The 13,138-nt window shown below is 43.3% G+C and overlaps 1 protein-coding gene across 2 annotated transcripts in view; it reads left to right on the plus strand.

Annotated features, from left to right (window-relative positions):
- The window catches only part of LOC308405943 (uncharacterized protein), a gene marked incomplete at its 5' end in the record, with an annotated part of 7,185 nt that extends 5,354 nt beyond the window's left edge, over positions 1-1,831 (plus strand). The window contains 2 exons of one of the 2 annotated variants that reach the window (XM_080896753.1): positions 678-742; positions 1,500-1,831. In XM_080896753.1, coding sequence (XP_080752879.1) covers positions 678-742; positions 1,500-1,559 — 125 coding nt within the window. In that variant the 3' untranslated portion in view covers positions 1,560-1,831. Of the gene's footprint in view, positions 1-232; positions 641-677; positions 743-1,499 lie in introns of those variants that run through there. The other variant, XM_080896754.1, reaches the window with a different exon arrangement.
- Positions 1,832-13,138: the final 11,307 nt, after the last annotated feature.

Below are 13,138 nucleotides of genomic sequence, written 5' to 3' on the forward strand. Positions count from 1 at the left end.
ACAGCACAGTTCCCTGTGGGGCTCCTGTGCTGCTGACCACAGTGTCAGACGTGATGTCCTTCAGCCTGACGTACTGTGGTCTGTCGGTGAGGTAGTCGGAGATCCAAGCCACCAGGCAGGGGTCCACCTCCATCCTGTTCAGTTTTTCCTGAAGCATACAGGGCCGGATGGTATTAAAGACACTGGAAAAGTCAAGAAACAGGATCCTGACCGTGCCTTTTCCCCCATCCAGGTGTGAGTGGGCTCTGTGTAGGAGGTACAGGATGGCATCCTCCACTCCGACACCCACCTTGTATGCAAACTGTAGTGGGTCCGGGGCATGTTGTACCTGTGGTCGGAGGAAGTTGAGGAAGAGCCGCTCTAGAGTCTTCATAAGATGTGACGTCAGTGCCACCGGTCGGATGTCCTGCTTCTTTATTCAGATAAAGCTGATGTTATTGAACTCAGCCATAAAACTTTAGAAACTGTCTAACCAGATGCCGTAACTCTGTGAGCACTTTTTGACCAGGACGTGTCCTTCAACGCACATATTAAACAAATATGTAGGACTGCTTTCATCCATGTGTGCAACATCTCTAAAATTAGAAATATCCTGTCTCAGGGTGAATAACTAGTTCATCAGTATTTTTTAGATAATGTAAATTCATTCACCTCTAACTGTTCTTGATTGTGTACAGGACGTGTTGTGTGCAGGTCAGGAGAGGGTCAGCAGCAGACAGCTGAGAGACTTGTGGCAGTTCAGGTGAGTCACATTATTACATAAAGTGTACATGATGGATATAAGCTGACACACAGGAGTTGTGGATGTGGGCGGTTGGAAAAACCCCCATCTGACATTTTGTGATTTTCACCGATTTGATGGAGGCAGACGCAGAGGTGATGTTCATGAAATAAACTCCAGAGCTGCAGTGTTTCTCCCTGCAGGCTGGAGCTGTGTCTCCCCCTTCTGGCAGTGAGAGTAATTACACAAACACTGTCAGTACTGAGGATGAGAAAAAGCCTCAGCAACGGTCACAGATGGCTTTCTCTGTCAGACCGTCATCCTTCCTCTGAACACCGAGTCTCTTTTTATCTGAATGGGGCGACCGTGGCTCAGGGGGTTGGGAATCGCATCTGTAACCGGAAGGTCGCCGGTTCGATCCCTGGGCTCTCTGTCCTGGTCGTTGTGTCCTTGGGCAAGACACTTTACCCTACTTGCCTACTGGTGTTGGCCAGAGGGGCCGATGGCGCGATATGGCAGCCTCGCTTCTGTCAGGCTGCCCCAGGGCAGCTGTGGCTACAACTGTAGCTGCCTCCACCAGTGTGTGAATGTGAGAGTGAATGAATAGTGGCATTGTAAAGCGCTTTGGGTGCCTAGAAAAGCGCTATATAAATCCAATCCATTATTATTATTGAATCATCACAAACGTTTCTCTGTTTGCATCACTTGTCATGATTTGGAGTTTGAGCCTGTTTATCAGCACCGACCTGTCTGCTGCTGTCTTCTTCTTCTGTTGCAGCCTCCAGACGTCCCTGAGGAGCCGAGGACCAACGAAGAAGAACGAGGCCAGGCTGTGTGAATTCATCAGTATTATATTTAACAGGCTTATTTCTCTCACGTAAAACAGTTAAAGTGCTCTTCTGCTTCAAGCTGTCAAGAAAAATCAATCACTGGTTTAAAATAAGTCCACCTGTTTATGACCAGAATATCATCAGGAAGTCAAAACATGATGCACTGGAAGGTTTAAGATAAAACATGTGTTGTTAAAACCTGATTGTGTGTATGCTGCTGTTATTGTGTGATCCTGTGTGGATTGATACTCATCCGTCCAATAGCAGATATTTGTGTTTTATAATTGATTCACCAATTAAAATATTGATATTTTAGTAATTTGTGCTAAATTTGTAGTTTGTCATTAACAGGAACACAGTGGGAAACTACTTTATTGAGATCATCTAAATGAGTAGAACTACTTCTTCCACTGTCACAGTGATGTGTCACATACGGAGGTGTAAATGTTCCACGGCTCACGTGTGCTGATGATAATAACGGATGATCGCAAACAGCCAAGACGCGGCTGGTGACACACGTGGTAAGACCACAAACCTCGTCTAACACAAAAGCAAATCATAACACAGAATGCGATGATGTGTTTATGATGAAGTGAACTGAGATGATAACGGGGTTCTTGCTGATCGGAGCTGGCTTGGCCTCGGCTTATTGAAGATTAAAGAAAGCGGAATCGGCTGTTCAAAACCCCACAAGGCTGCCCGCTGGGATTGAAGCGATGGGATGGGTTGTAACTTCTCAAAATGGGCTCATTGAAGCAGCACGGATAAGATCTTGGAGAAGCTCACGGCTCTTCAACGGGAGATTGAGAGACCAGTGACGGACTGCTAGATCGGCAGATAGATTGTTCGTACTAAAGGAAAACATGTCATGGTCCTGGGCCATGTGGGCCCAGTATTCTTAGTTTCTTGTATTTTTGTATTTCGTTCCTTATTTAGGTCATGTTTCCTGAGTTGTCCTGTTGTGTTGTTCCTTATTTGACTTCCCCTTGTGACTTTTATCCCGTGTGCCCCTCTATGTATCTGTGAGCCCTCGTCTCCCCTCCTTGTGTTTCATTCCATGTTTCCCCAGCCCACTATGCCCGTGCTCTCTCTCTCCTCCTGTTTGCACCTCTGTGTACTTCCTGTTTTACTTTGACAGTCTCCCGTCAGTGTTTTTTACTCCTGCCATGTCTTGTTATGTTTATCTGTGTCAGCTGTGTTCCCATGTGTGGCCACTTCCCCTGATCATCCCTCTTGTGTATTTAGTCTCTGTGTTTCATGTAGTCTGTGTCGCGTCGTCTGTGTTCTCACTTCCATGTTTTCACGGTCAGTCTTTTCAGTGATCATCTTCGTCTCTGAGTTTTCCTAGTTTGTCACAGTATTAGTTTTCCCAGTTTAGTTATAGTCTAGTCACGCTATCCCTGCTTGGTTGTACACGTTGTCTTCAGCCATAATAAAGGCTCGCTTTCTGTTAAGTTCACTCCCATCTACTCACTTGTGTACGCACCTGGGTCCATTACACACACCACCGCACGGCCTGTCTCTGCAGACCGTGACAAAACAACCATCATTTCATGCAGCCACCATATTGGCTCCAGCTGTGGTCTCAGGGCTGGAGCTGAACACAACAAATTCTCACCCTGATAACAGACGGTGTTTAGACTGTTCCTTCCTCCCCTACGCAAGGCCACCTGGGTCGGCTGGAAGACTGTTTACTTAGCCTGGCTGGGCAAAGGACACTGTCTCAGCTAAACTCAGGACACACTGATACACACTCATCCCCCCTTTCCAAATGCCTTCGATACTTGTCTCCTCCCGGGGTAGATGGCGGGTTGACTGGACCAGCGCAGACATGCTGGAGGACCGGATGCGCCGTCTACACCGGCTCTGTTACCCTTTACCCGCCTCTGCTGCCTGTCTTGTGTTTATATGGTGTACTGACAGTCATGTGCTTTCTTTGTTCAAACTGTTTATAATCAGAAATAACAAGAAAGCCTTAAATTGAAAGGTTAGAAATGAAACTTACCCGGTAACGCCATACTGGACATCAGATCACATGACTGTGTTGCTAAACACGAGTCCAACATCATCATCAAGTTTGCGGATGACACAACCATCATAGGCCTCTTCACAGGCAACGATGAGACGGCCTACAGAGAGGAGGTGATGGCGCTGTACGAGTGGTGCCTGGAAAATAACCTGACTCTCAACATCAGCAACACTAGAGAGATGATAGTACCAACCAGTCAGGGAACACCAGCCCATCCACATCAACGGTGTCAAGGTCGAAAGGGTCAGCAGCTTCAAGTTCCTTGGAGTCAACATCACTGAGGACTTCTCCTGGACCCTTCACACAGACACTGCTATCAGGAAAGCTTGCCAGCGGCTTTACTTCCTGAGGAGGCTGAGGAAGTTTGGCATGAACGCCAACATCACCTCAAATTTCTACAGGTGTGCAGTCGAGAGCTTGCTGACGAGCTGCATCACGGTTTGGTACGAAGCTGCTCTGCCAGCAGCCGTAAATCACTACAGAGGGTGGTGAAGACAGCAGAGCACATCACTGGCACGAGGCTTCCTGCCATTCAGGACATTTATCTCCAGCGATGCCTCCGTAAAGCACACAGCATCATCAAGGACCACAGCCACCCAGCACATCAGCTGTTCTTGTTACCATCTGGCAGACGTTACAGGAGCCTGTCTGCTCGGACTACAAGACTTAAAAAAACAGTTTCTACCACTAAGCCATACGACACCTCAACCACAACACTTGAACACACACACACACACACTCCACAGGACGCACTCAGAAGCTACCTGCAGCTTCACAAGTACTCTGTTTAATCTGCACTGGTCACTGCACTTTATTGATATTTATATTTTTAAAAAAAAGTGCAATACTGCTTAACAACTGCCACAAAAAATAAAACAAAAGAAATTTGTACTGTTCAGTTTGTACTGCTGCTCATTCCTGTGCAATACCCCAACCAAAACAACTACCATCTTCATCTCATGCGCCCCCCCCCCCGGTGCTCAAGGCAAAAGCTGACAGGAATAACAGAAATTCTCCCTTAGATAACAAAACTGTGTTGCGACTCTTTCCCCTCACTCAAGGCCACCTGCACTGATTGAAGATTGGGTGAAGGGAAGCTTTCTCTGGGTTGAACATGGAACACACACACACGCACACATAAGCATGTACACTCACACAGACCTGCACTCACTCAGTTTGGATGTTATGTTCTGTGTAGCCTGTATAATAAATAAATATGTAGCCCAATAAAGCTACACAACATGGGGCGGTTCACTTACAAACACAAGTCTCCGGCTACGTTCACTCTGCAGGTCTTGATGCTCAATTCCGATTTTTTGATCAAATTCGATTTTTTTGTCTGCTCGTTCACACGACAAATAAAATGTGACAGCAAACGCGCTCTAGTGTGAACGCTCAAAGCGGCCCGACGTCACACACAACGTGCTCTGTTTGGACCCAGACCAACAGTATTGTTTGACAGATGGCTTTAATATAAAGACTTGTTTCAGACTTTACGTTTCCCGATTTTGCTTTAAGTCATAAAGTTATTTTGTTATTTACATTTGGCCTAATAATGATCCTTGTTGCTGTTTTAGAGGAGCGCTGCTTCAAAGGATAGCTGCAGATTTCTGTCAGAATCTGCAGATTATGTAGTACAAATAAAATGTTCACGTTTCTCCAAAGTTGTCTTCCCAACAGTTTCACCGGATGGACAGGAAGCGTTCGCGATGTCTTCTCGGGCGCTGATAATTGGCGTCTGTCTTGTGTCAGTGACGTAAAAGACGGATTTAATGCGACATGACCATCAAACAGCAGCTTTCTAAAACATCGGATATGTATCGGATTCAGCACCACATACGAAAGTGACCCAGATCGGATTTGAGTTTTTCACACTGTCGTACCATGACGGGATATGGGTCGCAGAGGGTCAAAAGCATCGCAAACCAATGACAGAGACATTTACAGATTACTTATTTGACTTAAAATGCACCAAAGCAACAACTTGTATTTTCTCCCGTCTTTACCTGTTATGATGTCAACACCAAATGCAGTTTTTAAATGATGTTTTCATGGATTAAGGAAAAGCCGATCTCCAAACCTACCTGGCTCTGATCACTTGAAAGATGGGAAATAAAATAAAGTCAAAAAGGTGGCAGACGCCAATATTACACAATCATTTTAAAGACTATTTCTGTAACCTTGGTGAAAATTGTAGTGAAATCTGTTTTAAAAACATGAAAACTCTTTTTTTCTTCTTGTCTTCAGGAGAATCAAACTGAACTAACCGAAGAAGAGGAATGCTTCTTCTCTGTCCAGTAGAACATCTTAGCTGATGTTGACAGCGAGGATCTCAGAGTTACATCCTATCACGGTGGTGTTTATCCGTGTGTGTGATGGAGAGAGGGACGGGTCCCGGTCTGACCTTGTTATGCGTTTTCCTCTGGACGCGACGTCTGCTCAGGGTCCAGAATATCACACAGGGGTGTTTCACACCTGCTCAGAGGTCACAGAGGTGTTTCTCTGTCTTGTGTTTCCTCGTTATCATGTGAGTGTGCTTCGCTGACATATTTATGGATCATTTCAGATGCAAAGAATGAGGGTATATGCATATTAAAACAACTGCAAAATCTAAAACTATTTTTTCTGACAGTCTATGTGACCAAAGAGCCAAATGTGTTTAAATGACAGAGAAACTGAGACAAACTTTATATATAAGGTGGACTTTGTTATCAAAGCCACTGTTTGTTTGTCAAAGATGGATCTATCCACCTCCGCTTCTTTGGTTGGTGTGTTTAACTGCGACTGCAGCTTATATGCTGACAAATCGCTCTCATTAGAAGGAACAGTTTGGCTCAGAGGTTTCCACACACTCATCATAGGCGTGACTGTCATGGTGACTTTGAGCTTATTGAACGCCTTCATAGAGAAACACAAACCAGTGGAGCCATAAAGCAGAAAAAGCCCACGCTATCACGCTAAACTATTGACCGGAACACGTGATTTGCAGTCACTGGTGAGTTGAGTTATTACCAGCAGCCTTCAGCTGTGCTGCTTCTTGTTTTCTGAGGATTACCTCCTTTTCAACATAGCTATAGATCATAATGATCCTTTGTGTGCCTTAAAAGCTGCTGTGAGAGCAACAAGAAGGAAATACACTATTACCAAGACAGTGCATCACATATCAGAGCTGCTTTCTATCCAATTTTAGATTAAATGAGGTTAAGAACAGAAAAAGAATCTTCATGTTGGGATACGGAACATCACAGCTCTGTTTACTGGGCTGGAAATCAAAAACAGAAGCTGCAGTTTGGATCTTTGAGCAAAATTACTTTTTTCAAATTTGTCATTGAAATAAACAGAAGATTATAAAAACTAAGGGTGTTGAGCTTAAAGTGTAATATTATAATAAATTGTTGAAGTACCACACTGTGGATCCCAAAAGGTTGATTCTGTTCATCTGGACGTTTCAGTGGGAGGAGCTGACTGCAGCCAGCTGAGCCTGAAGAGGTCACCTGGGTGAGTGACAAAACGTTTCTCGCACTGAAAACATCCAGGTGAGCAGAATCAACCTTTTGGGATTTCCTTACCTGGATGATTGAGCATGCATCAAGACACTGTGTACATCAGTACAAGTTTGAAATGTTGCCAGTATTTCAGAGAACCATAAATAACAATAACAAATCTACAACATACATCTAACAAATGAAGTATTTTTATGGATTTTCTTTGCCCTGTTATACATAATCCTCTAAATATCTGCAGGTCCTGAACAGTTAAAGCTGAAAGTCTGAGCTCCCCAAAATCAAACACTATCAAATAAAAACAGAGTCTCTATGCAAAATCCAATTTGTTCCCAGAACTCAAAAAATGGAGCAAAACTACGTTAGGAAAACTTATTCATTGCAAGTATTCAGCGGCTGTGCAGAACTAAATGTTTACTTTCAGACAAACAAAGTTCTACTAAATTAAAAACTATTTGTGCTAACTTACTTTTTTCTGTTTTTAAAATCACATTAGGTTTTATATTAATATTGAATAAAAATATGATTAAAAAAGAATAATTAACTGCAGTTCTTGTAATGGTGTTAAAATCAGCCCAAACTTGATTTTCAAATGTCATAAAGTATATGAGCCAACATACTGGACACTGTTCTGCTTAACAACAAACAATTATATTACCATCGTTGTTAGAATGTGACAATGAAACAAAGATTTCATTATTCTGAAACTACTTTCAGGCTTTCCACAACTTTGTTTTGTACTTACATTACTTATATAATCAAAATAAATGTATTTATTGTTCAGTCACAAGTGCAGTCTCTAGTTTAAACAACACATTTGTTTTGCATTCAAACACAGAAGCTGGTATGCAGTAATATTTTAAGGATGGTTTGTTTCCAGTCTAGGCATTACTGCCTGAATGACGGTCATGGATTTAGTTGATCCAAATGTTAAGTGCAGAAGAAAGTCTTTAACTTCCCTTAAGGACAGTGGCAGTGGATTTGGGTTGGAGATGCAATGAGCGTGAACCTGCAGGTGACCATCTTCAGTGACGGATTGACTCATCTCTCCTGCTGTCATGCAGGCAAACAATCAGATTTTTAGAACACCAACTTACTTGCTTTCTTAAAACATTTTTTTTCTGCATTTGCTATTGAACAGACCCCAATTTAGACCATCTCAGGCTCCCTCCCCACAGGAGGTGTCCCACTTGTCAGTCTGGATAGCCCTGACCTTCACCCCACACACAATAATGTTATGAAAGCATATTTTTTAAAAAGGGCTGTGCAAACATGGCCAATTATATAAGCTGTGGGGTTCATTTTTAAGTAACATGAGCTGAGAGGCAGCAGCAATGCTAGGCTAACACTAGCTAGCTAGCACCTGGTGCTAAACTGCGAGAAGCCACAAAAACAGTTTGAATAAGAGTAAACATTCACTCACCAAATCACTGTATCACGTGAAGAATCACAGCAATGGCAACAAGATTTTCCTGAGCTGAAGCTTCCACAGGTTTGCTCAACATATTCCACAGAGAAACGTGGGCACCACGAACACGCGGAGTGATCCGTGCCAGGGAGAAGGAAGGTAACGACGTGGAATGTTAAAACCTTATCGTTTTATCCCTCCGCACTGAGAAGCAACATTTCCAGCGTACTCAATAAACTGACTTGATCAGCTTCTTGAATTAAAAGAACTGCTAACTTACTTAAACTGAGTTCTAATAACAATTTGATTAGAAAACACAAACAAACCTAAAAATAAATGTAAAAAAAGAGTTCAGGCTACTTAATATTTTTAATTAAAGACAATATTAGATTTCACAGTGTGCAGCGAAACATTTATCAGTACTTGTCGCTCAGCTGTTGGGAGTTACCAGGGTGATTGTGACGTCACAGAGCCAGATCATTCCAAGGCCGAGAAGACCGGAAGTGAATTTCGGTCTAGCATGCGAGGTTTTCTGTTGCCAAATAACCGGCTCTGATTCCGGTACAGAAAGTACGGATTCAAAGATGTCCGTGCAATCAGCAATCAAAGAGATTTCTGTGATTCTGTCATCAAGGAGCTCAGATGGAAAGATGACAGATGAAGATGAGGAAGAAACTCTAACAGAAAAGGACGAAACAAAACGAGCCGCAGGAAGCCAAAGTTTCCGGGCTGCAACCCCAGTAGAAGTGGTTGCAGCTGACATCGTAAATGAGATCATTGGCGACATGGATGTAAGCAGCGAAGAGCCCTGTGAGAGGAGTCCTGCCTTTAATGCAGGATTAATTACCAACAAGCTGAGAGACTTCTTCTCCAGATGTTTGCAATCCACCTCTCACTCCCGGCTCAAAGCACGCAAACAGCGCTTTTCCATGTTTGCCAGAAAACAATTTGAAACAACGAAAAAAGACCTGAGAAAAGTAATAAAGGCAAACAGAAAATTTCTTGTTTGTCTGAAAAACATTTGCAAGGACCCCAAAGGTGACACGGTGCCCTCTGATAACAGTACGGTTTCCAGCCGAAACACACTGCTCCGTTACATACGCTCCTCTCCCGTCGACTTCGACGCGATTAGATCAGACGTTAATCAGTTGTATGAGAAATTAACAAAGGAAGAAAAACTCTTCAGCATCCACAAAACAGTGGAAAACTTTAGAACTGGTGGAGCAACCAGAGATTTCACTGTGGAGTTAACGGCAAAAATGTTTGATCTACTTATGACGGATCGACTGTATCAAGTCCCCGAACCTGTAATGGGTAGATCCCTGTCTGACACCGTCATCTGCAGGACTCCACAACCAGCACATGGATCCAAGCCTCCCTTTTCTGCTGAAGTCCTCTATGTGCTCGTAGAAGACGCAGTAGAAAAGTTTGTACAAAAACTTTTACTCTGGGTGGAGAACGAAGACGAAGATCACCTGATTGAGGACAAAATTTCTGTGGCTGTGGAAGAAATCCAGAACATTATTAAAAGAACGAAGATCCCAACAAAGGAAACCAGCACAGATTCAGATGGAAGTGGAAGAGAATCTGTTCCGACACCTGTAACACCAAAGTCTGGGAGCAGTACCCCAGAAAAATGCTCTCTGGTACCTTTTCAGTCACCTGATCAGACACCAAAGTCTGGGAGCAGTACCCCAGAAAAATGCTCTCGGGTACCTGATCAGTCACCTGATCAGACACCTGATCAGTCACCTGATCAGTCACCAAAGTCTGGGAGCAGTACCCCAGAAAAATGCTCTCGGGTACCTGATCAGTCACCTGATCAGTCACCTGATCAGACACCAAAGTCTGGGAGCAGTACCCCAGAAAAATGCTTTGTGGTACCTTTTCAGTCACCTGATCAGTCACCTGATCAGGTGACTGATCAGACACCAAAGTCTGGGAGCATTTCCCCACAAAAACGCTCTGCCAGTGTTTCAGGCTCACCCAAGGATTCCTCTGACATGTCAGAGATGAGGTCTGTATCAGCGTCATCTTCTGATGCTGAGAAAATTTCCAGTGACCTCGCCGTTCTCCTCATGATGAGAGTCATCAGAAAATCCAAACCTGAAACTCAGCACTTTTTTGCCAGGGCAGCATGTACTACAAAAGAACCTGACGCGATCCTCAAGCGTCTGAGAGATCTGATGCAGCCTGAACTCAGCAGCACAGAGTCCGTCACAAGTCTGATGAAGGACAAGAAAAAGTTCATCAAGAAAATGACCAAATGCCTCATCAAGGAGTTTGGCTCCCCAGACACTGTGTTAAAGGCTGCGATGGCAAAGGATGCGTCTTTTGATGAGGTTCTGACAAAGCATCTAAAAATGCGCCTCGGAGTCATCCCCGGTCCTCCCAAAAAGTCCAAAATTTCCAGGTTTTTTTCAGCGTTGGGAAAAACTCTGCGAAAACCCTTTAGGTGGTTCACTAAAGCCAGAGATGATTGAAATGACCATCCTGGCTTTTCCCCGCCGCCCTGCTTCTTTTAACATCTTGAAGCAGAATTTTAGCACCAAATCCAAATTCTAACAACTGTAGTTCACGCCATCTCGTCTCCTTTTTGATTTCCATCCCCCCCAACCGGTCGCAGCGGATGGCCATCCCTTCTGAGCCCGGTTCCGTTGGAAGTTTCTTCCTGTTAAAAGGGAGTTTTTCTTCCCCACAGTCGCCTCGTGCTTGCTCAGAGGGGGATCGTTTGATTGTTGGGGTTCTCTGTAGTACTGTAGGGTTTTGACCTTACAGTACAAACAGGGAGGAGACTTTGTGATTTGGGGCTTGATTATGCAAAATATCTAATTTGGCATAAAATAAAAATTTAAAATAATTAAAAATACATTCCAACTTTGTTTGTGTTCTTCTTCTGTTGTCAAATATGTAGAAAGTGTTGCACGTGTGATTTTAGTCATTTAGCATCAACATGTAGCCAACATGTGTCTGTTTGTGATCCTGCTGCATCTGTTTTTGTCTGATTTGTGTCTTACTTTAGTCAATTTACATCTATTTTGTGGCCCAAATGTGTGGATCCTGTGTGACATTGCTCTGTTTTGTCTTAATGCTTCACTTTGGTTGTTGATGTTTGTGCTCATTTTGATTCTAGATGTAGACCTGCCATCTGAAAATTAGCACCTCGCCCACTTGGAGCATCTGTTCTTTAGTCCAGGGGTTACACATTCTTTCTTTCAAAAAGGGGAAATACCTCGGTTACTTTACTACTGACCACAGAAACGATGACATATACAGACAAAGATGTAAGCTCTATGTGCAGGCAAATACTGTTTGACACAAATTCAGCTTTTGTTTAAGTGATTTTGTTGATTTATGTTTGTTGCATACCGTTATATACTGCCCCCTTGTGGTCAGGAGACCTAGAGGGGGTAGTGCCAGCCAGATGTTTGTAGCTGTGGGTGTTTGGACTTTTAAAGCACTTTGAAGAAAGTTAATGTTCACTTTTAGAGAACGACTGGATGGCTCTAGTAACAGAGTCATTTTAGCGCTCACAGATCCGACAGTGAGTGGTTCCTGTTACTCATGCAGTCTGAGGAAGCAGCGGTTGAAGTGTTTGTGTATTTATTGATTTCTTTTAAGTCACTGTGTATTTGATGTACATTATGGTTTATAAGTCCTGTCAGCCCTGTGCTGAGAGGGCTGTGCTCATCCATCCGTCCTGTTCTAATAAAGCCAAATTTCAGGAACACCTTCTTTAGCTCTGTTCAGTTTCATTTAGAGATGGACCGATCCGACATGACGTATGGGAATCGGTCCGATACTGACCTAAATTACTGGATCGGACATCGGAGAGAAATAAAAAAATGTAATCCGATCCATTAAATATAATGAAAGTACCTCACAAAACTTGCGACGTGGCGTAACTCGGAGCACGTCGGAGCAGTATGTGTCACGTGATAGAGCGGCTGTAGCGTGCGAGACCTGACGGCGGTCTGGTTGAGCATTTGGAGTTAGGGCGATTTTAGCCCATTTTTGGGGGTGCTGAAGCATTAATGATATATTTTTATGTGGTTCAGCCACAGCTCTGCTAAAACCTCAGCCAGTAACAGGTCGGCCAACGTTTGGACCGTCCAGTTGTCTGCATGACTGCCGCAGTACGTGCATCACATGTGTTCACTATCAGAAAGAGCCAAACAGCCCTGGTGGAGTGAGGAGCTGTAAAGAGAAGCAGATGCTCTGTTTCTAAAAACGTTTTAAGCTTGTTTCAAAGATTCTGTACTGCAGCTTTAAATGTTTTCCAAAAGCACACAGACACTTCTCAGTGTTTCTCACACTTTTTACAGTGTGGACCACCTGATAAAAGGTCAAGCTCTCCTAAGCACCACTATGAAAGCATGAAACTCATAACTCATAGATACTCATAGGATGGCAAAGTTGCCTCCATTTTTATAGTTTTTTATTAATATTTTGTAATAATTTATTCTGTTTTGGGAGTTTTTTTTATGTATCTGTATTATACTGTTTACTTCTTACTCACTATGAGCATCGTTCATTATTCTCCCAGTAACTAAGGTTAGCATATGTATTTTTCTATTCCAATCCATTCTTCTTTAGCAGCATTTAAATAACCTTTATCAGATTTGATGGTTTTGTTACAGACTTTTC

Source organism: Rhamphochromis sp. 'chilingali' (genome assembly GCF_963969265.1).
Source record: "Rhamphochromis sp. 'chilingali' genome assembly, chromosome: 11".
In the NCBI taxonomy this organism is placed as follows: Eukaryota; Metazoa; Chordata; class Actinopteri; order Cichliformes; family Cichlidae; genus Rhamphochromis; species Rhamphochromis sp. 'chilingali'.